The sequence below is a fragment of the Bos grunniens genome, chromosome 10 (assembly GCF_055505025.1).
Source record: "Bos grunniens cultivar Pamir isolate PY7600 chromosome 10, Bosgru_T2T1.0, whole genome shotgun sequence".
Lineage (NCBI taxonomy): Eukaryota > Metazoa > Chordata > Mammalia > Artiodactyla > Bovidae > Bos > Bos grunniens.
This window is the reverse complement of record NC_141174.1, coordinates 1,534,715-1,560,688: the sequence shown is the minus strand read 5'-3', so window position 1 is coordinate 1,560,688 and position 25,974 is coordinate 1,534,715. Positions and strand designations below refer to the sequence as shown.

The 25,974-nt window shown below is 48.9% G+C and overlaps 1 protein-coding gene across 1 annotated transcript in view; it reads left to right on the top strand.

The window, feature by feature from the left end:
- KCNK13 (potassium two pore domain channel subfamily K member 13) overlaps positions 1 to 24,969 on the top strand; it is a 109,589-nt gene extending 84,620 nt beyond the window's left edge. Inside the window, exon 2 of the mRNA XM_086319153.1 lies at positions 20,141 to 24,969. Within this exon, the coding sequence (XP_086175279.1) occupies positions 20,141 to 21,000 (860 nt within the window). The 3' untranslated portion in view covers positions 21,001 to 24,969. The remainder of the gene's footprint in view (positions 1 to 20,140) is intronic.
- The last annotated feature ends 1,005 nt before the right edge of the window (positions 24,970 to 25,974 follow it).

Sequence of the window (25,974 nt, the reverse complement as noted above, 5' to 3'; positions counted from 1 at the left end):
AAAGTGAAAGTGAAGTTGCTCAGACATGTCCGACTCTTTGCGACCCCATGGACTGCAGCCTACCAGGCTCCTCCGCCCATGGGATTTTCCAGGCAAGAGTACTGGAGTGGGGTGCCATCGCCTTCTCCGTAAAAGGTGAGAGAGACAGCAATACTCTCCAGGTCTTTGACTTTCACCCTAGATTTCCAGAAGCACTAGGATCCTGTAAAGGAGCTCAGAGGCTGCTGCTCTGGAAAGAGGGAGGTGGCGAGAAGGTGGGCTGGAAGCCACCCAGGTTGCACAGAACAGGTGGGCACCACTGTTGGGTACAGCAGCTACCGCCGCTCCTTGCAGCCGTCTCATCAGCAGCAAGAAATTCACAAAGGCAGGTGGGTTTGCTTGTGCTTTATCTAATAAGGGCTTTCCAGGTGGCTCAGTGGGAAAGAATCTGCCTGCCAATGTAGGAGATGCAGGAGATGCAGGTCAGATCCCTGGATCGGGAAGAACCCCTAGAGGAGGAAATGGCAACACACTCCAGTATTCTTGCTTAAAGAATCCCATGGACAGAAGAGTCTAGTGGGCTACGATCCATGGGCTCTCAAAGAGCTGGATACAACCGAGAACTGAGCACACACATGGTTACACACACGTGCACACACATGCACGCGTGCACACACACACGTTTTCATAATGCCTCAAAACGTCTTGCAGCCAGATCCCCTCACTCATGTTGAAGAAAAACACCTTCCATCAGTCACCACCTGTGTTGCGCTAACATTCTACTTAATTGAGCCGTTTCTTAAAGTCTGGGGGAGGGCAGTTTTGTTCACAAGAGAACGTAATTATAGGTGCTGGCTTCTAAGGGGGTAGTTTCAGGATTTCAAAGTTACGAAGCCCTGGAATTGGGACATCTACTTGAGATAAGTAAATTCAATGACTTTCCCCTTTGAAAATGAGGGTAAAATCAGAAATAATGATAGCATTTATTCCTACTGTCACACTAGCTAAAGGTTTGTGAGGAGAAAGGGAGCTTGAGACAGCATTAAACACAGAACTGATGCCCCCAGGACTCCGTGGATCTCTCAGGAAAATGAAATTTGTAAAATTCCTCTTTGGGAGCTGACATAGTCTGATTCCCATGAGGCCAATTTTGTTACCTTCTGAGGACAAAACCAGCCAGTGCATCCTAAAGGAGATCAGCCCTGGGTGTTCATTGGAAGGACTGATGTTGAGGCTGAAACTCCAATACTTTGGCCTTTGGCGAAGAGTTGACTCATTGGAAAAGACCCTGATGCTGGGAGGGATTGGGGGCAGGAGGAGAAGGGGACGACAGAGGATGGGATGGCTGGATGGCATCACCGACTCGATGGACATGGGTTTGGGTGGACTCTGGGAGTTGCGGATGGACAGTAAGGCCTGGCGTGCTGCGGTTCACGGGGTCGAGAAGAGTCGGACACGACTGATCGACTGAACTGGACTGAGGACAAAACTCACTGTGACTTAAAAGTAATGAAATGATGTGAAGAGTCCTTTTTTTGGTCACATCCCTGTTTTCTGCTTTTATAGTCAGGACATCATTCATTTATTTTTGACTTATGAAATACTTATTGCTAAAGAGTGTAGAAACGTCCCTTAGTTTAGAGTTACCTGGAGAATAGTTTGGTCTTTACTACACATAATATCATAATCTTTCGTCAAGCCTGCTTTACTGTTACTGAGATGAGAAAGGAGTCATAATCCTAAAAATAGCACATTCTACAAATGTCCTTAACTTTAGGAAGGACGCCTAACTTTGGAGTCCACAAGCGTATCTATCACAGGTGGACACTGAGAATACCTTTGGCCTGCTTGGTGCATTATGAGACACTTTAAATCAGCTGTGATGTCTTTGTGGTTGAGGAATGTTACCAACAGGGAGGCGATAGGTTCACCCACCCAACTGGTAGGAGAGCTGTGGATACCTAAGGTGAGCTCACCCCAGAATCCTGGGACTGTCGAATACAACAGAAGGAGCTAATGAGCTCAGATTCACGCCCTGCCTTCTTGAATCACAGCATATTTGAACTTGAAGTTCCTTAGAGTACATCTGGGCCATCCTACCCCCATTTACCAAAGGGGCAACCAGAACGAGGTGTGGCCGTCACACCCTTAGGGCATTCATAGTCTGCACTAAAACCCAGCCTCTAACTGGTGTGCTGAGCGGCTTTCAGCAGCTTTCCTAGCCTCTGGGGACTTAGATTTCTCCTGTGTCAGGAGAGTGAGAGTGCAGGTCGCTCAGTCACATCTGTCTCTTTGCAACCCCATGAACTATACAGTTCATGGACTTCTCCAGGCCAGAATCCTGGAGTGGGTAGCTTTGCCCTTCTCCAGGGGATCTTCCCAACCCAGGGATTGAACCCAGGTTTCCCGCACTGCAGGCAGATTCTTTACCAGCTGAGCCACCAGGGAAGCCCAAGAACACTGGAGTGGGTAGCCTATCCCTTCTCCAGCGGATCTCCCCGGCCCAGGAATTGAACCGGGGTCTCCTGCATTGTAGGTGGATTCTTTACTCAGGGGGGGGATGATATTCCTACTTCTCAAGGGTGGATGAGGATTGAAGCACTTTCCTGTAAAGCGCTCAGCACCGTGCTGGCTCACAGTGTAAAGCGCCAGCCTCCGTCTCATCGTCACTGGACCCTGTTCGGCGCGCCTCAGGGAGCTGGAGGGAACAGTCAAGTAGCCTTGTGCGTAAGGACCCAGAGAGCTTTAACACTAAGGCAGCAGGTCGTAGAACGGAGGAGGAAATTCCTAAAGCCGACCTACGTCCGTTGTTTTTCTCATCACTAGATCGCGCATTCATCAATGACATCGCTGTAAACAATGCAGTTACCGACTTCCTAAAGGCCAAGAGCTGTCTCAGTCCTCTCTTGGTCTGTGACATTGCTGAGCAAGCCTGTCTTCAATGGAAAGCCAGAACAGTGGTTCTCCTGCTTGAGGGTAACTGATGATACGGGCAGGAGACTGGGCCCAGCCCCAGAGACACGCTCCACTGGGCAAGGCTCAGGGTCTGCACCTAACAGGCTCCCAGGCGGTTTTGGTGCCAGGGGGTCAGGTACACAGGTGAGGAGCGCTGCCTGGAACACAACTGCGTGTGTGTGTGTGTGTGCACAGTCGTTCAGTCGTGTCCAACTCTTTACAACCCCAGGGACTATATATAGCCTGCCAGGCTCCTCTGTCCGTGGGATTTTCCAGCCACGAATACTGGAGAGGGTTGCCGTTTCCTCCTCCAGGGTATCTCCCAACCCAGGTATCAAACCCACATCTCCCGCGTCTCTGGCACTGGCAGGCGGGTTCTCTACTGCTGAGCCCCTGAGAAGCCCCAGGTCTGCTCCTTCACTGAAGTGAGCCTGCCCGGCGCTCAGCAGAGGCCCGTCGAGAAAGCTGACTCAGGACCAGTGCCCACCTCAGCCCTCGCTCACACTCCTCACGTCCCTCCCCTCAGCCCTGCGATAATCCAAAACCACTTACAAAAACTAAATCGTGCACAGCATCCACCAGGGGATGGCCTGGCTGGGAGGTGCCCCTTCCATGCTTCATTTCCTTAGTCAGTGTAAGTGACGCACGCAGTAAAAAGTCCTTGAATATTTTAGAAAACATTTCAATCCAAAGAAGTGGAGCAGCTCCACCATGGCTGCAGCTGCTACGGCCCCACCGTTAACCCAGGGCTTCCAAGAGAGCTCATTTTGATACCACGTGCCACCTGAAGGGGGTTCCGTGTTGTGTATTAATAGACGAAAGAAACGGGGCTGCCTTTGCCTCTAGGCTTCCCTCATGGTTCAGCTGGTAGAGAACCCGCCTGCAATACAGGAGACCCAGGCTTGATTCCTGGGTCCGGAAGATCCCCTGGAGAAGGGAAAGGCTACCCACTCCAGTATTCTTGGGCTTCCCTGGGGCTCAGCTGGTGAAGAATCCACCTGCAATGTGGGAGACCTGGGTTCGACCCCTGGGTTGGGAAGATCCCCTGGAGAAGGGCAAGGCTACCCACTCCAGGATTCTGGCCTGGAGAGTTCCATGGACTGTGTAGTCCATGGGGTCGCAAACAGTCTGACAAGACTGAGTGACTTTCACTTTCACTTTTGCCTCTAGGACCCCAGAAGTATTAACCCTTCACTGGGATTTTTGGGGGGTAAATGCGGTGAGAGGGGGGGGCTTGCTTTCGAACCTTCCCAGGCAGACATGCCCGCTGTCTCCAGCCCCCGCCCCGTGCTCTGACCGCAGCGGGTGGCGTTTTCTAAGCGGCACCGCGGTGCGTTTATCACAGTCACTGTGGTGCTGGTTTAAACGCGGGTTTTCTGGCCTCATCGGACCTCCTGAGTCAGAATCTCTGGGTGAGGCCTGGAAATCCTCAGTTTTTAAGCAGCTCCTCAGGGAGTTTTCGTGAGTACTCAACTTCAAAGCTTCTGTCCTGGGTGACTGTAGTTCCCTTCTACTTTATTCACTTCTCGGTGAATTTTCACCCTGTAAATGAAGGCGTGCTCAGACCTTCCATTCTTCCTGGAGCTTGACGGAAGGCTTCCGCCCGTCTTTCGTGTCAGGCAGGGGCTCAGGGAGGCGTCTGCTCCACCTGATAAGCGCAGGTTTCCTCCTCGTGTGTTGTCTCCAGCGCTTCACCTTCTGGATCGGGTTGGATGCTCCTGGGCGGCAGAAACTGTCTCTAACTACCCCATGCCTCTGCGCTTGGCACAGCGTTTTGTCGCCGTTTGATCGCGAAGTCGTATCCCGCTTTTTGCAACACCATAGCCTGCAGCACGCCAGGCTCCCCTGTCCCTCACCATCTCTCGGAGTTTGTTCAAACTCGTGTCCATTGAGCTGGTGATGCCATCCAACCATCTCATCCTCTGTCGCCCCCTTCAATCTTTCCCAGCATCAGGGTCTCTTCCAATGAGTCAGCTCTTCGCATCAGGTGGCCAAAGTACTGGAGCTTCCGCTGAGGCTGTGCTGAGCAGCCATGATTTATTCCACATACAGGAGCCACAGGGGACAATGCCAGACCAGGAAGGAAAACTCAGAGAAGCCAGAGAAAGCGAGTTCTGTGTCCCATCGTCCCTTCTTGGTCATTTTCCAGTAGTTGGTTGTAAAGCAAGAACCAAGCCAAAGGAGAGACGGTCTTAGCTAGACTTTAGGAACTGCAGGGCTGCCTTCTCAGTCTATAAGGAGGACCCGGGTGACCACAAACATGGGGACGTGTGAAACCCCACGGAGCCAAAGAGACTTGTTTGGCAGAAGAATTCCTCTTGCAGAACTCAGCGAACAGCCTTTGGGACAGGAAAGGAGTGGCTTTGAAGGGTCTGGAAAGTCTTCATAGAGGGCTTTGAGTGGTCCTCTTGCCGCTTGCCTGAGTGCAGGGCTGACTCAGGGGGAGGTGAATGGAAGTCATTTCTCTCCTACGTGCTGTGCCAGCATTTGGTACCCAGCCACAGCTTCCCGTTAGAGGGCTCAGACTGGCTTGTCAAATAAAAATCCTGGCCAGGGTGTTAACAGTAGCCGTTTCTGGTATGATTATATTTTCTGAGTGGCCATTTATCGTGAAACACCTCACTATAAACAGGTAAGAGTGGGTTGTGTAAGTTAGCCTCAGTTCACACCCTCGAGGCGGTTAGTCGTCAAATAGCAGTGTCTCTCCTGGAGTCCGTTCTCGAGAGGTGGCTGCTTGGCACTATGAATATTGTCAGGAAAGGCTGCGCCAGGGGGAATCCTGGGTAGCATGGGGAATGTTAGAAGCGATTCGCCATTGGAGAAGTGAGTGCTGGGCATGATACAAGGGTGGCCAAACAGAGTGCGTGGACGCCAGCGCCTCGTGCGAATGAGTGCACCAAGCAAGCCTCGCGTGCTTTCAGCAGCCCTGGAGGCCTGGAGCCTCATTATTTCTGTCCCCTGGAAGTCAACAAGCAAAGAGGGAAAGGACGGAATAATTAAACAGGTCCTCAAGAGGGTGTCCAAGTGACCACGAAGTGTATGAAAAGCTGCTCAACTTTGTAGACATCAAGGAGGTGCCATTTAAATCACTGTGTACCCACCAGCATGGTTATACTGGCAAGACTGAGGAACCGGAAGTCTCAAACATTGGTGTGGGCAGCGTGAGTCAGCACTTCACTCTGCTGACCATATACACGTCCTGTGAGTCAGCAGTCCCCCTCCTAAGTAAGTATATGTGAGAGACATGGGTGGTGTGTGCACCAGAAGACATGAACCAGAATGTCTGTAGAAACACTGTTCGTAACAACCCAAACTGGAGACAACCGACCCACCATCGCCCTCAGCGCATGTCTGTTCCTTAACGTCAAAAAGATTCAACAACTTGCTTCATTAACGGGTGGACTTTCTATTAAATTCCAAATCCCTTGCAGGCCTCCTCTTGAAGTTCCTGGGAGTCCCCTGAAAAAATTGCAAGTCCCAAAGAGAAGACATTTCATTATCTATGTAGCAAACCACCCCAAAGTATTAACAGCAGCTTAAACAACTTGGGACGTTTCTCACAATTGTGTGGCTCTGTGGGCTCAGCTGCTGGTTGTTTGGCTCCATGAGGTATCAGCTGGTGTAACTCACGCACGGCACTCAGCTGGGAGCGTGACTGCGGCTGAAGGTCCTGGAGGCTTCACTCGCATCTGCGCGGGCTGGGATGGCTGAGGCCAGGCCTCCTTCTGCAGCTAAGGGGTCACGCTTCCTACACGGTGGCTCAGAGGTCCTGGGAGGGAAAGACAAAGTTTGGGGGCTTCTTGCCATTTAAGCCTGGAACTGCTGCAGCCTCCCTTCTACCGTGTTCTGTTGATCAGAGCAGGTCTCTAGGTCGCCCAGGGTTCTCGGGAAAGGAAGGAGGCTTCCTCCCCTCGAGCGCTGGCAGGCCTGGGAGCAGTCTGTTCAAAATGGCCTTTGGAACAACCGACCCAGGCAACAAGGGTAGGGCAGGGCTCAGGCCAGGCCTCACTCAGAAGGTTGCCTGGGCAGTGGCCTCGGTTTCCTCGCCTGTAACCACAGCTTGGGTGTGAAAGCTGTGGAGCCCCTAAGCTCTAACAGTTGTGGTTCCAAGGTCTGTGTAGAGACAGTGTGCCTAGTGAGGTTTCCATCACTGGAACCCCTCCCCACCCCACCCAAGAACAATCCCCGGGGTCTGCTCTTGCCTCCTTTTCCCATCCCAACTGAATGGTCCCTTCAATTGAAGGGTCTTTTGAAATTGAAGGGTCTTTTGGGAAAAAAAAATCCACAAACTCCTTTCATCCCACACAAAGAGGCATTTCTGAATCAAAGAAAGATTATGAAGACATTTATTCAAGTCAAAGTTTGATTTCTTAGTGTAATGAGATAAACCAAGAGGAATGCTTCTTCCGGGCAGGTGTTTACATGCAATCTGAAGAAATGTCCCAGAATATTTTCAAAATATTTTAACATTTTTTTTTCAGTTTAAAAGTAATTAAAGATTAAAAAAAAACACAAAAAACCCATGGCCTGCCACACTGGGTACTGTAGGTTTAAAAAAAAAGTGATGAAAGATAGAAAACATTAAGAAGCAATTACATCACCCACGCCATCACCACCTAAAATGACCTGATTAAGACTTTGTCTCTTTCTGTTTGTTTTTTCTCTGTATTGGCAGACATTGTTGGTTCTGGGGCCCATCCCTTTTTCGGGGATGCTGGTAAACCCTAACCAGTCTGAGAAGAAATCCACGCCTTCTGTAGGTAACTAGTTTGAGAAGCGGGCTTGTGACTTGTTGCTGCTTGTTGCTGGTATACGATGGAAATTTTGCCATGGGGCTTCTGGAAAGGCTTCTCTGCTCTGATAAGATGTAAGCAAGGCAGGAACAAAACACGTGTCGACTCTGGACACGGGTGTGTGAGGGGGTCACTCCTGAAGCTGCTGGCATGGGTGGCTAGCCAACATGCTGATGGAGCCAAAGTCAGAAAAGGTGAAGTGATCAGGCTCATAGATCATGTTCCAAAGCCACCTAATTAACTGTTCCTGGAGCTGCCCTGTCTCCAAATGCCATGTTCTATGAGATAATACATCCCCTTCGTGTTTAAGCCACCCTTTTTTACGATTGTTGCTGCTGCTGCTACTGCTGCTAAGTCGCTTCAGTCGTGTCTGACTCTGCGACCCCATAGATGGCAGCCCACCAGGCTCCCCCGTCCCTGGGATTCTCCAGGCAAGAACACTGGAGTGGGTTGCCATTTCCTTCTCCAATGCATGAAAGTGAAAAGTGAAAGTGAAGTCGCTCAGTCGTGTCCAACTCCTATCGACCCCATGGACTGCAGCCTACCAGGCTCCTCCGTCCATGGGAATTTCCAGGCAAGAGTACTGGAGTGGGGTGCCGTAACCCTAACCCTACTGGCATCCAAAAACACCTTAACTGCTACAATACAGAGAACTGCATAAGTACATTTTGTGAGGTTCACTCTTTCATCCAACAAATAATCAATGAAGGTGATCCAGACTAGAGTCTTTCTGTAGACACATCTTGGCTCTGCTTTTTTCCATTTAACACTTTCTCTAGTTGTTAAAAATTCTTTGTATGTGTAATTTTTAAATTTTTTATTTATTTTTTAATTGAAAGGTAGTAGCTTTACAGAATTTTGTTTTTTCTGTTAAACCTCAACACGAATCAGCCATAGGTGTCCATGTAATTTTTAAATTGAGGTATAGTTGATATACAATATAAGCTGCAGGTGTACGATATAGTGATGCACACTTTTTATAGGTTATACTCCATTTATAGTCATAGGATATTGCCTATATTCCCTGTGTATGTATCCTTCTAGCTTATTTTGTACATAATGTATATGTATATCATATATATGGACTTTTTAAATTTTTATTTTATTGAAGGACAGTTGTCTGTGATGTGTTAATTTCTGCTGCATAGCGTAGCGATTCAGTTACAAATATGTGGGTATGCATTCTCTTCATATTTTCCATCATGGTCTACTACAGGGTGTTGAGCGGTCTCCTGTGCTGTGCGGCAGGACTCTTGTTGGGTGCTGAGCGGTCTCCTGTGCTGTGCGGTAGGACTCTTGTTGGGTGCTGAGCGGTCTCCTGTGCTGTGCGGTAGGGCTCTTGTTGGGTGTTGCGCAGTCTCCTGTGCTGTGCGGCAGGACTCTTGTCGCCGCACTCTGCATATACCACTTGGTGTCTGCTGACCCCACACTCACTCCATCCCTCCCACACCCTCCCCTTGACAGCCAGCAGTCTATTCCCTATGAGTCTGCTTGTTTCATAGATAAACTCGTGCGCGTCACGTTTCAGGTTTCACATATAAGTGGTGTTGCGTGCTCTTTGCCTTTCTCTTTCTCTTCCTGATTCTCTTCACTTAGTATGACCATCTCTGGATCTATCCGTGTTGCTGCAGATAGCATTATGTCATTCTTCTTGATGGCTGAGTGGTTTCCCACTATTTATATAGGCCGCGTCTTCTTTATCCACTCGTCTGTTGAGGGGCGTTTGGCTGTGAACTGTGGACAGCGCTGCCGTGAACACAGGCGTGCGGGCATCTTTTCAGATCACAGTTTGCCCAGATACTTGCCCAGGAGTGGGACCGCTGGCCCACGCGCCAGCTGTTTTCAGTTTCCTGAGGAACCTCTGTTGTTCTCGTGTGTCTGTTGGCCATCCGTATGTTTTCTTTGGAAGAATGTCCATTTATTTCTTCTGCCCATGTTTCACCTGGATTTTTTTTTATTATTGAATTGTATGAGCTGTTTGTACATTTTGGAAACTAAGCCCTTGCTGGTCACATCATTGGTGATATTTCCTCTTAGTCTGTAGATGGTCGTTTCATTTGGCTCAGTTAGAATCTGCCTGAAATACAGGAGACCTGGGTTCGATCCCTGGGTTGGGAAGATCCCCTAGAGAAGGGAAAGGCTACTCACTCCAGTATTCTGGCCTGGAGAATCCCGTGGACGCTATAGTCCATGGGGTCTCAAAGAGTCGGACACGACTGAGCGACTTTCACTTCACTTTGCTGTGCAAAGCCTTGTAAATTTGATTAGGTCCCATTTGTTTATTTTTGCTTTTATTTTTATTGCCTTGGGAGACAGACCTAAGAAAACATTGCTACGATTTATGTCAGAGAATGTTTTCCTGTTTCCTCTTTTAGGAGCTTTATGGTGTCGTGTCTCGTATTTAAATCTTAAGCCATTCTGAGTTTACTTTTGTGTGTGGTGTGACAATGTTCTAGCTTCCCTGGTTTACACGCGGCTGTCGAGTTTCCTAGCACCACTTGCTGAAGAAGCTGTATTTTCCCCATTGTGTGTTCTCGCCTCATTTGCCGACAATTACTTGGCCGTAGGTGGGTGGCTTTGTGTCTGGCGTTCTGCTCTGCTCGGCTGGTCCACAGGTCTGTTTTTGTGCAAGGACCCCTCTGCTTGATCGCTGGAGCTTTGCGGTGTTGTCTGAAGTCTGGAAGGATGTTGCAGCCTGCTTCTTTCTTTTTCCTCAGGACTGCTTTGGCGATTCTCGGTCTTTTGTGGTTTCATATAGATTTTAGAATTACTTGTTTTAGTTCTGTTGTGTGTATGTAATTCTAACAGCTTCATCTTAGCGGCTACTTTTACTTGGTTGCAGCCCTATTACCTGCCATTTAGGTTGCTAAAGATTTTCACTGTTAAAAGTAAAGACAGGGTGACATCAGTGTACATAATTAGTCACATTTCTGATAGTTTTGAAGAATATTCCTTAAAAATTATAAATAAAAAGATATAAATATTTTTAAGATGTCCGATACATATTCTCAAATTGCTTTCTAGACAATGCATGCTCATTTGTAGGTCTCCGCACAGTGTTTGAGATTTGCTACTGCATCTGAGGGCACTCTCATAATACACATTTTTCCCCAAATGTTTCTAGAAAAAATTATGATGAAAGTCTACAGGACACATTTGATCAACAACTCAGTGGCATAAAAAAAGAAAAATGGGAAGGGAGACTGTGAACAAAGGAAAGAGACCTAACAGGTATACTGCGTGGACTGTTAGGATCCTGATTCGTACCGGTGATCTGCGCAGTTTCGAGAGACTGGAGTATGGACTGGGTGTTAGTTAGTGTTGCGGAACTGGTGTTAATCTAGTTAGGTGTGATAATGACATAGTGGTTACATCGGGAAAATAAGGTGCTTGTCAGTTACAGATGCATCATTATTAATGGATGAGATGGCATGCTGTCTAGGGTTTATCAATACTTTAAAAAGCTCCAGCAAGTAAAGGGGGTGGGGTGGGATAGGAGAAACATGATTGGCAAGATGTTGACAGCTGCCAAAACCAGGAAACACGAGTTTATTGTTGTGTTCTCTCTAGCTTTGTGTATACTTGAAAAGTATAACATGAAACTTTTCGATTTTTCACCCTAATTAAGTTTTTGAGAGAATATTTAGACAGTATGTGCTCAAGGGGCAGGAGACGGCAGGTCTTGCTCTGTCCTCGTGGTCCAGGTGAGGGGTTCTGTGGGGGTGGCGGGCCCCTGGCCAGGCCTGCCACTTCCTTCCAGACCCCAAGGACACACCCAGGATCAGGAGCCACCCTGAGGTTGCAATCACATCGGAAACAGATCTGGAGTAGTCAAGGGGGCCAGACGGAAGCAGACCACCAGGTGAGCCCCGCCTCGGCCTCCAGACCACACTGTGCCCGCGACCCCCAGTCAGCTGGGCCGTGCGCTCCCAGACTCGGGGGCTGGACACAAGCCCCGTGACCTCAGACCTGAAGCTCAGGGACGCATACACTGGAAAGCACCCCCTCTGACAATCACCGTCGTGCGTGTGTGAAACACGAGGGGACCAAATGCGTGGGCGCAACAGGCCTTTAACACCGACTGAACGGCAGCGCGTGTTGGGAGGGGCACGTACGTTCCGCGTTGTGCGTCTGAGTCAGTGAGGACGGCGGCGTCAGCGTCTGACGTCGGCCGCTCCCCGGCCGTGTGGGTCTGGCAGCCCCTCGGGTGGGTGTCTGTGTGGACCACGGGACGTCAGACTCGGCTCGTTTCCCTCCGTGGGGCCTACTTTCAGCGCGTCTACTACTGACGGCGGCTTTCCCGGCCGTGCAGTCAGGTGGGAGGTCACGGGCCTGGAGACGAGACAGGCCTCGGGTCTAACTTGGCTTCACCGCTGGGAGCGGCGTGGGGATGAGGAGTCAGTGAACCGGGCAGACAGCATGCTTCTGATAACGCCTGTGCCCTTTTCCCCACCGAGGAGGACCCTGAGGCTTATTATTTCCAATCCAAGGCGTTCGTAATGCCCAGTAATAGGGGGCTCAAAAAAGGGGAGACTTTCTATGAAAAAGCCTGCCTTATTAGCTGACACACTTTTGAGCTCTGAGAGAAGTCCGAGCTATGGAAACACCTCTAACTGCAACCACCGGGAAGCGGTCTCCGGTTGCTTCTGTGAACACCACTGCTTGTACCGTCTTCTGTTATTTTTGCTGATTAAAAAGAGGGCAGTGATCATGAAAATTCGGTAGGTAATCAACAGTCATGAATTATCCCTTCTTTCATAAAGTTGAATGTTTTAAAACCAGCCAAACAAGAAAGAATCTGGAGATTTTAAATTCCTGGAACAATCAACAGGAATAAAGATGATGTGGTGTGTATTACTCAGCCATAAAAAGGAATGAGAAAGGAATGCCATTTGCAGAGATGTGGATGGACCTAGAGATTGTCATAGAGACTGAAGTCAGTCAGAAAGAGAAAAATATATCGTCACTTATTTGTGGAATCTATAAAAAATGGTATGCGTGCATGCCAGTCATGTCCAACTCTTTGCAACCCCCATGAACTGTCTACAGAATTTTCCAGGGAAGAATATTGGAATGAGTTGCAATTTTCTACTCCAGGGGCTCTTTCCCACCCAGGGATCGAACCCATGTGTCTCGCATTGGCAGGTGGATTCTTTACCACTGAGCCTGGGAAGCCCAGAAAAATAGTGTAGATGAAGTTATTTGCAAAGCAGAAATAGTCTCAGATGTAGAGAACAAACCTGGTTAGCACGGTGGGAGGTGACACATGTGAAAATAGAGAGCTAATGGGAGCCTGCTGGACAGCACAGGGATGAGACCCAGCGGCCTGCGGTGACCTGAATGGGAAGCAACTCTGACAAGGAGAGGGTGTGGGTATACGTGTAGATGAGCCACTTTGCTGAACAGAAGGAAATAGCCCAGTATTGGAAAACAGCTGTACTTCAATCCTCAATCAATCTGTCAGTCTCTGGAACATGTCATAGCATCACTAGGAGTCTCACTCATTAGAAAAACATCAGCTTATCAAGCATGTCAGCTGCCTTCAGCACTGTCCCCCTATGTATCACGGGCATTTGTCCCAAGGAAGGCTGCATCCGGGGCCCTGAAGCCAGGGCAGGACCATCATGCTTTGCTACAGCCCTGGCCTCACCCTGCCTTGATTTGTGGAGGCAGTTTATCTGTCCCAGTCTGGATGCCGGGCTCCCAGAAGGAGGACCCCGTCCAGGCCATCCTGGTGTGGCCCAGGCGCCTGGCGCCAGGTCCCGAAGCTGACAGCCGCGCAGTGAGTTATTGCTCTTGCCTTTGCTGGTCGTGGTTCAGTCGCTCAGCCGTGTCCGGCTCTTTGAACCCCGTGGACTGCAGCACGCCAGGTCGGGAGCTACATTCACTCCCTTTGCTCTGCTCACCAAGAGGAGAATCATTGAGTCCTCTTTGCGTCAGGAAGGAAGGCTTTTCAATACTAACATATTGTCAGCAGCACTGGGTCCCCACTGCCATGCAGAGTTTTCTCTACTCACGGTGGGTCGGGGATCCCTCTCGTTGCCATGTGCAGACTTCTCACCGCAGTGGCGTCTCGGGCTGTGGAACTCAGGCTCAGGGCCCGTGGGCCCCCGTGGCTGTGGTGTGGGGGCTTTGGTGTTGTGTGTGTGGGCTTTGGTGGTTATGGTGTGTGGGCTTTGGTGTTGTGGTGTGTGGGCTTTGGTGTTGTGGTGTGTGGGCTTTGGTGTTGTGGTGTGTGTGGGTTTTGGTGGCTGTGGTGTGTGGGCTTTGGTGGTTATAGTGTGTGGGTTTTGGTGGCTGTGGTGTGTGGGCTTTGGTGTTGTGGTGTGTGGGCCCTGGTGGTTGTGGTGTGTGGGCCCAGTCATTGGGGCACATGGGCCCTACCGCCCTGTGACGTGTGGGATCTTCTTGGGCCAGGGATCGAACTGGTGTCCTTTGCATTGCAAGATGGATTCTTAACTACTGGACCATCAGGAAGTGAAGCCGCTCGGTTGTGTCCAACTCTTTGCGAGCCCTGGACTGTAGCACCAGGCTCCTCTGTCCATGGAACTCTCCAGGCAAGAATCCTGGAGTGGGTTGCCATTTCCTTCTCCAGGGGGTCTTCCCGACCAGGGATGGAACCCAGGTCTCCCGCATTGTGGGCAGACGCTTTACTGTCTGAGACCCCAGGGAAGCCCCTGGAACACCAGGGCAGCCCAGAAAGGATGATTCACTACAAGAAAACGGCCCTCTTGAACCCTGCATTACACAAGTAAGTTCTCCTCTGATCATTGGCAAGTGTTTCCTCTCGCCCCTCTGTGTATACAGCTGCTGCTGTTTCTGGGCTATGCCCATTTCAGTGACTTTACCCAGTTTCTGGAATGTTGTTGGGTCAATAAATGGCCCCAGATAAACACAGCTCCTTTTTCCTGCGTGTTGCCTCAGTTCTGTTTCAGTGAAGAGAGCCGAAGTACCCTGCTAGCTTTACAGCCTTGGGTAAGGACTCCAGGTTTCCTTTTTACATCGTCTTCATGCAGGGACATGCAGAAGCTTTACTGGCTTCAGGAATTCACTGAGCCGGAGGAGGTGCCCCTGCGCCCCTAGATCAGGAACCAGTCACTCAACACTTCGCCAACCCCGCTGTGTTCCTGGACTAGGTAGAAAAAACCACCGCTCTCAGTTCAGTCTGTAAACTCAGTATTTTCTTAATCCTCCGCTACTTCAGCCGCCTCATTTCAACTCGAGCTTGGGGATAAGAACTAAAGATACTAACAAAGACAAGACAACAAAGACAGAACTTCCTTACATCAAACGAGGATATCTAATAATGAAGCCTACACTGCCAAGAGTCACTGAGCACCTTTAAGTTTCAAAACAAGAGTTCCAGAGAAGAGATGATGGTCTGACATTCTACCACTAAGGACCAGAATTATACCTGCCAGCAGAATTATCCCCAGTCCCTTGTTCCTTCCTTACCAGGTCATCCTGCTCCTTCCACTCCATGCCATCCAGCTAAAAAGCTAAGATGTGGTGTCTTCCTCCAGCCTCTTGGAGGAATTAATTATATGCTAAGGAGTAGCTCATGCTATTAATGTCCTGTAATGTGGTTTAGGACTTCCCTGGTGGCTCAGGCGGTAAAGAATCTGCCTGCAGTGCAGGAGACAGGGGTTCTAGCCTTGGGTCAAGAAGATCCCTGTAGAAAGAAATGGCAACCCACTCCAGTTTTCTTGCCTGGAGAATCCCATGGACAGAGGAGCCTGGCGGACTACAGTCCATGGGGTCACACAGAGTCAGATACAATTGAATGACTAACAAGCTGAGAAAGGATAGTTGAATTTAATTGGAAAACTAAATAGTAACTCTATTCCTTTCCAAGGCAAACCATTCAATAGCACAGTAATCCAAGCCTGTGCCCCAACCAGCAATGCTGAAGAAGCTGAAGTTGAACAGTTCTATGAAGACCTACAAGACCTTTTAGAACTAACACCCCCAAAAGATGTCCTTTTCATTATAGGGGACTAGAATGCAAAAGTAGGAAGTCAAGAAACACCTGGGGTAACAGGCAAATTTGGCCTTGGAATACGGAATGAAGCAGGGCAAAGGCTAATAGAGTTTTGCCAAGAGAACACACTGATCATAGCAAACACCCTCTTCCAACAACACAAAAGAAGACTCTACGCATAGACATCACCAGATAGTCAACACCGAAATCAGATTGATTATATTCCTTGCAGCCAAAGATGGAGAAGCTCTATACAGTCAGCAAAAACAAGACCAGGAGCTGACTGTGGCTCAGATCATAAACTCCTTATTGCCAAATTCAGACTTAAATTGAAGAAAATAGGGAAAATCACTAGACCATTCAGGTATGACCTAAATCAAACCTCTTATGATTATACAGTGGAAGTGAGAAATAGATTTAAGGGACTAGATCTGATAGATAGAGTGCCTAATGAACTATGGACTGAGGTTCGTGACACTGTACAGGAGACAGGGATCAAGACCATCCCCAAGAAAAAGAAATGCAAAAAAGCAAAATGGCTGTCTGGGGAGGCCTTACAAATAGCTGTGAAAAGAAGAGAAGTGAAAAGCAAAGGAGAAAAGGAAAGATATAAACATCTGAATGCAGAGTTCCAAAGAATAGCAAGGAGAGATAAGAAAGCCTTCTTCAGTGATCAATGCAAAGAAATAGAGGAAAACAACAGAATGGGAAAGACTCGAGATCTCTTCAAGAAAATTAGATACCAAGGGAACATTTCATGCAAAGATGGGCTTGATAAAGGACAGAAATGGTATGGGCCTAACAGAAGCAGAAGATATTAAGAAGAGGTGGCAAGAATACACAGAAGAACTGTACAAAAAAGATCTTCATGACCCAGATAATCATGATGGTGTGATCACTCACCTAGAGCCAGACATCCTGGAATGTGAAGTCAAGTGGGCCTTAGAAAGAATCACTACGAACAAAGCTAGTGGAGGTGATGGAATTCCAGTTGAGCTATTTCAAATCCTGAAAGACGATGCTGTGAAAGTGCTGCACTCAATATGCCAGCAAATTTGGAAAACTCAGCAGTGGCTGCAGGACTGGAAAAGGTCAGTTTTCATTCTAATCCCAAAGAAAGGCAATGCCAAAGAATACTCAAACTACCACACAATTGCAGTCATCTCACACGCTAGTAAAGTAATGCTCAAAATTCTCCAAGCCAGGCTTCAGCAATATGTGAACCATGAACTTCCAGATGTTCAAGCTGGTTTTAGAAAAGGCAGAGAACCAGAGATCAAAATGCCAACATCTGCTGGATCATGGGAAAAGCAAGAGAGTTCCAGAAAAACATCTATTTCTGCTTTATTGACTATGCCAAAGCCTTTGACTGTGTGGATCACAATAAACTGTGGAAAATTCTGAAAGAGATGGGAATACCAGACCACCTGACCTGCCTCTTGAGAAACCTACATGCAGGTCAGGAAGCAACAGTTAGGACTGGACATGGAACAACAGACTGGTTCCAAATAGGAAAAGGAGTACATCAAGGCTGTATATTGTCACTCTGCTTATTTAACTTCTATGCAGAGTACATCATGAGAAACACTGGGCTGGAAGAAGCACAAGCTGGAATCAAGATTGCTGGGAGAAATATCAATAACCTCAGATATGCAGCTGACACCACCCTTATGGCAGAAAGTGAAGAAGAACTAAAGAGCCTCTTGATGAAAGTGAAAGAGGAGAGTGAAAAAGTTGGCCTAAAGCTCAGCATTCAGAAAACGAAGATCATGGCATCTTGTCCCATCACTTTATGGAAAATAGATGGGGAAACAGTGGAAACAGTGTCAGACTTTGTTTTTTGGGGCTCCAAAATCACTGCAGATGGTGATTGCAGCCATGAAATTAAAAGACACTTACTCCTTGGAAGGAAAGTTATGACTGACCTAGATAGCATATTAAAAAGCAGAGACATTACTTTGCCAACAAAGGTCCGTCTAGTCAAGGCTATGGTTTTTCCAGTGGTCATGTATGGATGTGAGAGTTGGACTGTGAAGAAAGCTGAGCGCCAAAGAACTGATGCTTTTGAACTGTGGTGTTGGAGAAGACTCTTGAGAGTCCCTTGGACTGCAAGGAGATCCAACCAGTCCATTCTAAAGGAGATCGGCCCTGGGTGTTCTTTGGAAGGAATGATGCTAAAGCTGAAACTCCAATACTTTGGCCACTTCATGCGAAGAGTTGACTCATTGGAAAAGACTCTGATGCTGGGAGGGATTGGGGGCAGGAGGAGAAGGGGTCAACATGGATGAGATGATTGGATGGCGTCACCGACTCAATGGACATGGGTTTGAGTAAACTCCAGGAGCTGGTGATGGACAGGGAGGCCTGGAGTGCTGCGATTCATGGGGTTGCAAATAGTCGACACGACTGAACGACTGAACTGAACTGAACTGCAACATTAACACGGTGTGCGCATCCGGGTGTTGGGGAAAGGCGGCCCTCTGGCCCCCCCTCAGGGAGCAGCAGTTACAATCTCAGGAGCTCACGGACAGGTCGGATCTGACTCCGTCGGTGGATACGCTGGGGGCCCCACCGGCTCAGCCACAGCAACAAAGCAAAGCGTTTGTTTGCCGATAGCAGGCTGTTACCAGGAAAGAGGATTGTGGGCGAATCCAAGAGATCCCGGCGATGGGGCCCCAGCTAGGAGACAGGACCTGATTATGCAAACAGCGAGGTTTGATTTGAATTTTAAAAACGGAACCCAGGGAGGCATGCTGAGGACTTACTTTTCAAATGATGTGTTTGTTTTTTTTTTTCAAAAGGACTTTGATGCCTGTCCCCTCAGACAAATAAGATCCCTTAGGTTTACTGAATCAGTTACTTGGAAGGAATTTGTGTCCCTCAGGGTGGGCTGAAGCTTAGCGCCCCTGAGTGGCAAGTGCTGAGTGTCTTCCTCTTTCGTTTCTCCTTTTTCTTAGTGGTGTCCACTGTCCTACAATTGGTATTCTTAATTACATGTCTGTGTGTGGGAGTAGAAAGGTCAAGAAGGTCACAATTGTGAACAGGAAGAGACAAAGGCAAGAGAGACTTTATCAAACTCTAACCACCAATCCCTCAGCACTCCCAGAACATGAGAATTTTGTTTAAAAGATGGGGAAATCTTGAGAAAAATGTTGATTTCCACATCTGCTGGCATGTGCTGTTTCTGTCTGAAGCATCACCAGCACCACACCCGAGTGTGCGCACACACGCACCTCCTTGCCTTGCCTGCCAGATTCTTCTTTAGCTTTCTGTTTAGACTTCACTTCCCAGACCCTAAATCTGAGAACGGTTTCCGTCTTAGCATTTCCCGTAGGACCCTATACATTCTCCAGCACAACGCCTATCACAGAATAAACACTTTACTACATGAGAGCTCCATGAAGGCAGGGACCAGATCTGCCTTTTCCCGCCATTCTAGTCCCAGTTCCTGGAATGGCAGCCAATAAGTGTTTGTAGAGTAAGTGAATTCCCATGAGTCTCTGTAAGACTTCTTTATAGAGCCTTTGTGTATCTCTCTGAATAATGTCTGTTCAGTCTGGTTGTTCGGGTTGTCTACTGTACAAGAACATCTAGCAGAATTGGGAGGGGGGCTGGAATGCAGTCCATGTTCTCACCACCAGGCCATTGTCACTGGCTTGGAGCCCACTTGGAGGAAGAGGTGTCTTTTTCTGATTGGCAGTGCCACACCATACCTGCTTTGAGCAGCCCAGCTCTGATCAACACTTCATGTCTTCAAAAGGAAGTGGGAATTCTCCCTCCCATTCCTAGAAAGGCTGGGACGGAGTGTTTTTAAGGGAACTGTTTCTTTAGGTCCTCTGAAGTGAAAGTCGCTCAGTCGTGTCCGACTCTTTGTGACCCCGTGGGCTATACAGTCCCTGGGATTCTCCAGGCCAAAACACCGGAGTGGGTAGCCCTTCTCTTCTCCAGGGGATCTTCCCGACCCAGGCATCGAGCCCAGGTCTCCCGCATTGCAGGCGGATTCTATACCAACTGAGCTATCAGGGAAGCCCCCTCATTAACTTTTTCTTAAACCTGAAGTGAAGGGGAGTGAAAGTCTGACTCTTTGTAACCCCATGGACTTCTCCAGGCCAGAATACTGGAGTGGGTAGCCTTTCTTTTCTCCAGGGCATCTTCCCGACTCAGGGATGGAAGCGGGGTCTCCCGCATTGCAGGCGGATTCTTTACCAGCTGAGCCACCAGGGAAGCCCAAGAATATTGGCGTGGGGAGGCTATCCCTGCTCCCGGGGATCTTCTCCACCCAGGGATGGAACCCAGGTCTCCCGCATTGCAGGCAGATTCTCCACCAGCTGAGCCACCAGGGAAGCCCCACCGCCGGCCATCAAGGCCGAGACTCTGACCCCGTTCGCGGCCAAGCCGGCCCTCACTCTCCTCCGATTTCTGTCTCCTGCAGGGTTTGGGATGGCCACTCCAGCGACAGTGGGCGGGAAGGTCTTCCTGATCGGCTACGGCCTCCTCGGGTGCTCCAGCACCCTCCTGTTCTTCAACCTCTTCCTGGAGCGCCTGATCACCGGCATCGCCCACGTCACGAGGTGGTGCGGCGCCCGGCGGCCAGGGAGGCGGGCGGGCCGGCGCGCGCGGAGCCCGGGGCGGGCGGCGGCGGCCGGGAAGCCGTCCGTGCGCGTCGTGCTGCTGGCGCTGGGCGCCGCCTCCCTGGCGCTGTGCTGCGGGGCCGCCGCCCTGTACGCGGCCGCCGAGGGCTGGGGCTACCTGGACGCGCTCTACTTCTGCTTCGTGGCCTTCAGCACCATCGGCTTCGGGGACCTGGTCAGCGGCCAGCAGGCGCGCTACGACGGCCAGGGCCTCTACCGCGTGGCCAACTTCGTCCTCCTGCTCTCGGGTGTCTGCTGCCTCTACTCGCTGTTCAACGTCGTGTCCATCCTCGTCCGGCAGGCGGTGAACTGGGCCCTGGGCCGGGCGGCCGGCGCGGGCTGCCGGCGGGGCCGGGGCCGCGGCGGGCCGCCCCGCAGGAACGCCGTGGGGCCGGGCCGCGTGCGCAGCGGGGCCCGCGGGGCCGCGGAGGCGGACGGCAGCTCGGGCGCGCGGCGCCTCTCGGGCGAGATGGTCTCCATGAAGGACCTGCTGGCGGCCAACAAGGCCTCCCTGGCCGCCCTCCAGAAGCAGCTGTCCGAAGCGGCCAGCGGCCGCCCGCGCCGGGCGAGCACGCCGCCTGCGGACGACGAGTTCTCCGGGGGCGTGGGCGCCTTCGCCGTCATGAACGGCAGGCTGGCGGAGACGAGCGCCGGCAGCTAGGAGCGCGGCGCCCCCGGGCGCCTCCTGGAGCTGCTCCTTCCCGCCTGGAGCCCCACTGGAAAGGTCTCTTCTTCTCCAGCAGGCTGCCCCGTCCCAGGGCTGCGGGACCGTGAAGCCTCGATGCCTCTCTCCTTACCTCCATCCTTCTTTAAGTCTAAATTCACTCTAGAAATGAACCACACAAGCAGTCAGTGCGTGGTCTCCTGACTCGTCTTGCTCCAGAATTTGAACCCAAGAGACAGACGGCTTACTTAAGCCTCGATTTCCTGCTGTTCCGTTCTTCATCTGGAAATACAGATCCTGAAGATGCGAGTTCTCCCCTGGAAGTCCGAACGACTGAGTTCACAGCCTCTCCGAGGCCTTTCAGCGAAGGCAGAACGCGACTGGGCTTTCTTTTTGCTGAGCTGCCTTCCGAGCGGATGTTTCTGGGGTGCTGCAGCTACGGAAATCACCTGTTCCTCCTTATGCCTGCTTCTCTGTTTTTGTTTTTCTGTTCTTTTATTTGTAAGATCTTGAGGCTTGACTGAGGTGCATGTGGACTTCAGCATGGTTAAGAAAATAAAATTCAGCTTCAGGCCTTTAAACCGCAGCAAGGTGATGGGGAGAGTCCGCTCTTGCCCCTGAAGACTGGAGCTTACCGTGTTCCTTTGAACGGTCCCAGAGACCACTGTATTTTTACCAGGGCTTGGGGCCCATTGCAGAGATAACGACTATTTATTAAAATTGAAATTTTAATAAAGCCTTATTTTATTAACAAAGCTTACATGAGTGCTCATTAAGGATATTGGGGTAGAGTGCTTCATTAAACAGGTACTTACTGCGCTCACAGAAAAAGGAAATAAGAAATTAACCTTTAGGGATTGTGAACATCATCTTGGATTCTTGGCTGGAGAAACATTCTAGACCGAATAATGAAACCTGGCTTTTCCTGTCTAATCCTCTTGGGTCCTGCCTCGTGGGACTGTAACAAGCCTGATGATATTACTTGGCATATTGTTAAAGCAGACCATGCTACGAAAGAGGGCTGTTGATCTTCATCAATGCAAAAGGTTTGGGGCATGAGAGCAGGGTTTATAAGCGATAGTTGCTGTTTTTTATAAGCTAAGAATGATGTCCACATGGCACTTTCAGAAATGAGGAGGAAAGATGGCCCCATAAAGAGGATAATGCAGAAAAGCCCTGCCTGGTGAAACTGAACTGTTGAGCAGAAAGCATCAGACTGGGAGGACCCTTAGGAACCATCTCATCCAACCTCCTTGCTTTTGACAGAAGGAGACAGAGGCCAGAAGGGATTGCCCCTCGTCTGGGCGCTCTGGCTGATGGTGAACAGCCGGGAGAAGCACCCTGGTCTCTGAAGAGGTCTGGGCTCTTGGCCCATGATCCACCCAGCCTCAGAACCCGCAACGGCTCCCTGTCCAGGCTGTTGACTTTTCTTCCATCTGGCAAACCCAAGTATTTCCTTTAAGATCCCAGGAGTGCTCTAGATCCAAAGTGTGATAAGCAGCAGCCCTAGGCTTTGAACTTAGGGCTCCTGAGGCTCCAAAAATCAGAGACCTTCAACCATTACTTTGTAATACAATTAAAGGGCGGCAGCCTGGAGTACTGCAAAACCCTTGTTAGGAGCCTCTGTCATAAACCCATTGCCCCGGGGGCTTTGCCCTGCAAGAGGCACTGTGGGGAAGTGAGGGGTGGGTGGAGCTGGGTCCCCATCCCTAGGGGCTTTCTTTTATTTTTAAAATTTTTATTTTATATTGGAGTATAGCCAATTAACAATATTGTGATCATTTCAGGTGGACAGCAAAGGGCCTCAGCCATACATGTACATGCGTCCATTCTCCCCCAGACTCCCCTCCCATCCAGGCTGTTTTGGGAAGAGAGGCAGGAATCTGTGCTGCACCAAAAAGTCCAAGCAGGGGGAGGACCGGAGGACTGCGGTGAGCGTGCCCCTGACGGCCGGGGAGGTGGCGGCTCTCTGAAACTGAGGGTGAGTCTGAAACGCTCCCAACATCCCCGCCTCTGCGCTCACAAGCTTCAGGTGACAGGTATCAACAGCACACGAGCACGGAGACCCTCTCTCAGAAGGGTGCAAGGAGAAAACCTAAACTTCAAGATCAAACTGACCTCGCCCCGGCTAATCAGGTTTCATCCTAAACACAAGGCACTGCTTCTGGACTGCGAGCCTGAGGAGCACCGAGGGTAACCATAGCAACGGCAACCTCAAAGCCAGCCCAAGTCCTAATAGAGTAATTCAAGCATTCACACCAAGCATTCATCAGGAGGAAAGGCATGCTCGTATCTAGGCATAAAAGCTCTGCCTCAGTCTCTACTGGCATATACAAGATGCCCAACTTTCAAGAAAAAAATGATGAGGCAGGCAAAAAAAATTTAAAAAGAAAACATTCTCCAGGACAAAGCAACTATCCGATCTGAAACGAATATTAGAAATATCTGGCAGGGAATTTAAAATCACCATCATTAGTAAGTTAAAGATTCAACAGGGAAAGGTGGACATCAGGCAACATCAGATAGATAATTTCAGTAGGGAGATGGAACGTATAAGCATCAAGTAGAAATGCTAGAAATAAAAAGCACAGCAACAGAGATGAGTGGTGCCTTCAACGGACTTATATTAGTCGACTGCCACAGCTAAGAAGAGAATCCATGAACTTGAAGATAGAAACTGCTCAAACTAAAATGGAGAGAGATGAGAGTGAAAAAGAAAATCATGACATCGGGAGCTTTGGGACAATGTCAAATGGGTTATCCCAGAAGACAATGAGAACAGAGCAGAAGATACTTTAGAAGAAATGATAGCTGACAGCTTTCCAAAATTAATGACAGAAACAAAGAAGATCCAAGAAGCTCAGAGAACACCTACCAAGTTTTATATAACATACATACATACATATTACATACATACATATATGTATAGATATGTATAAACACACATATAATACACAAACACACACTGGATATATCTAGGCATATAATCAAACTGCAGAAAACAAAAGACAAAGAATCTTGAAGACAGCTAGAAAAATAGGTACAGTCACAGGCGCAAGATAAGAATTAGATCTCATCAGAAACCATGCATGTAATAAAAAAATAGTATGACATCTTTAAAGCACTGAAATTTTAAAAAGAAGCCCTGTCAATCCAGAATTCTATATCCATCAAAAATCCTTCAAACGGGGAGGAGAAGCAAATACTTTCTCAAACAAAAATCTAGCGAATTCATTGCCAGCAAATCTACCTTTCAAGAAATGTTTTTTAAAGTTTTTTAATATTTTAAAACAATGAGAGATAAAGAGCATAGAAGAATTCTAATTAGTGAAAGTAGAAAAAAGTAGTGAAATAGCGAATTATCGTTAGAACCCCAAAGTGGTAATTGCTGCGGGCGAGACCTACGGACTAGTAATGTAAAAATTTAAGCAGAACCAGGGTATGTGCAGTCTCAAAGGACCTCCACCAACTACCAAAATATTTAGGCATTACAAAAAGAACTTTACGGTGGAGAATTTTAGTAACTTTGAAGTGGAGAATTCTGGCAGACACCACTTTAATCAAGTGAGCAGAGCTAATGTTACCAGTCGTGCATACCGACATCGGAAATGACGAGTTGAGATGGGGGTAGCATCTGAGGCATCCTTGCCGATGACATCAGTCTAATCTCACACACAGACTTAAATTGAGGGATGCTCTACACAATTACTGACAGCTATTCTTCAAAAGTCTCAAGCCAATGAAAGACAAGCCTAAGGAGGCATGACGACTGAATGCCGTGTGGGATCCTTCATTGGATCCTGGAATATAAAACAAATGTTAGTGGACAAACCAAGGTGACATTCAGTAAATTCTATAGTCTACTTAATAGTATTATACCTATGTTACAGTCTTAGTTTTGATAATTGTTCTATGGTTATGTAAGATGTTAAGTAAGAAGTTGGATAAAAGGTATATGGAAACTCTGCATTATTTTACAATTTGACTGTAAGTCTAAAATGATCTCAAGTTAAAAAGAAAACACCCAAGACTATCTCGAGTTTGCACACAACCAGTCACACCGGGGTGTGGGCTGTGACTTGAGTGCAACTTGAGAACTGAGACTACAGTTTGGTTCTCAAGTCCTTGCAGGTCTTGGCCTTGCTCGAAAGCAGTAAGACTTCCCTGGCAATCCATTGATTAAGACACTGTCCTTCCAACACAGGAGATGTGGGTTCAATCCCTGGTTGGGGAACTAGGAACCCACATGCTACGAGGCCAAAAATTAATTAATTAAAAAAATAAAGCAGTAGTTTTGTGAGTGTGCACCCCAGATCAGCAGCAACAGCAGAAACGGGGCACTGGGTGGGAATGAAAATTCTCTGGCCACACACCTGACTTCAGGAATCAGAAGCTCTCATGGGGAGAGGGGAGGAGAGCATGAGATGCATGGAGAGAGCAACACGGAAACTTACACTACCATATGTAAAATAGTAGTCAAGGGGAGTGTGCTGTGTGGCTCTAGGAACTCAGATAGGGGCTCTGCACCAACCTAGAGGGGTGGGAGGGGAGGGAGATGGGAGGGGGGTTCCAAAGGGAGGGGACACATGTAAACCTATGGCTGAGTCATGCTGAGGGTTGACAGAAAACAGCAAAATTCTGTGAGGCAATTATCCTTCAACTAAAAACTAAGAAAAGGAATCAGAAGCTCTGAGGGTAGGGCCAGAAATCTTTAACAAATTTTCTAGGCATTTTTATTCCCCAATAAAGAAAGCTTTCCTGAGCCTGAGCTATAAAGGACAGGAAAGAGACCCTCCTCCGGGCCCAGCCTGCAACCCCTCAGGCTGTGCCCCTGTGGCTGGATCCCAGTGCCTCCCAGAAATTAGCATCGTCTGCACCTCAGAGCCATTGCTAATCATCTTGAATTTCCCAGGCACACGGATAACTCCTCTGGGATCTATGCTCTCTGAAAGTTACTAGATGCAAGTGATG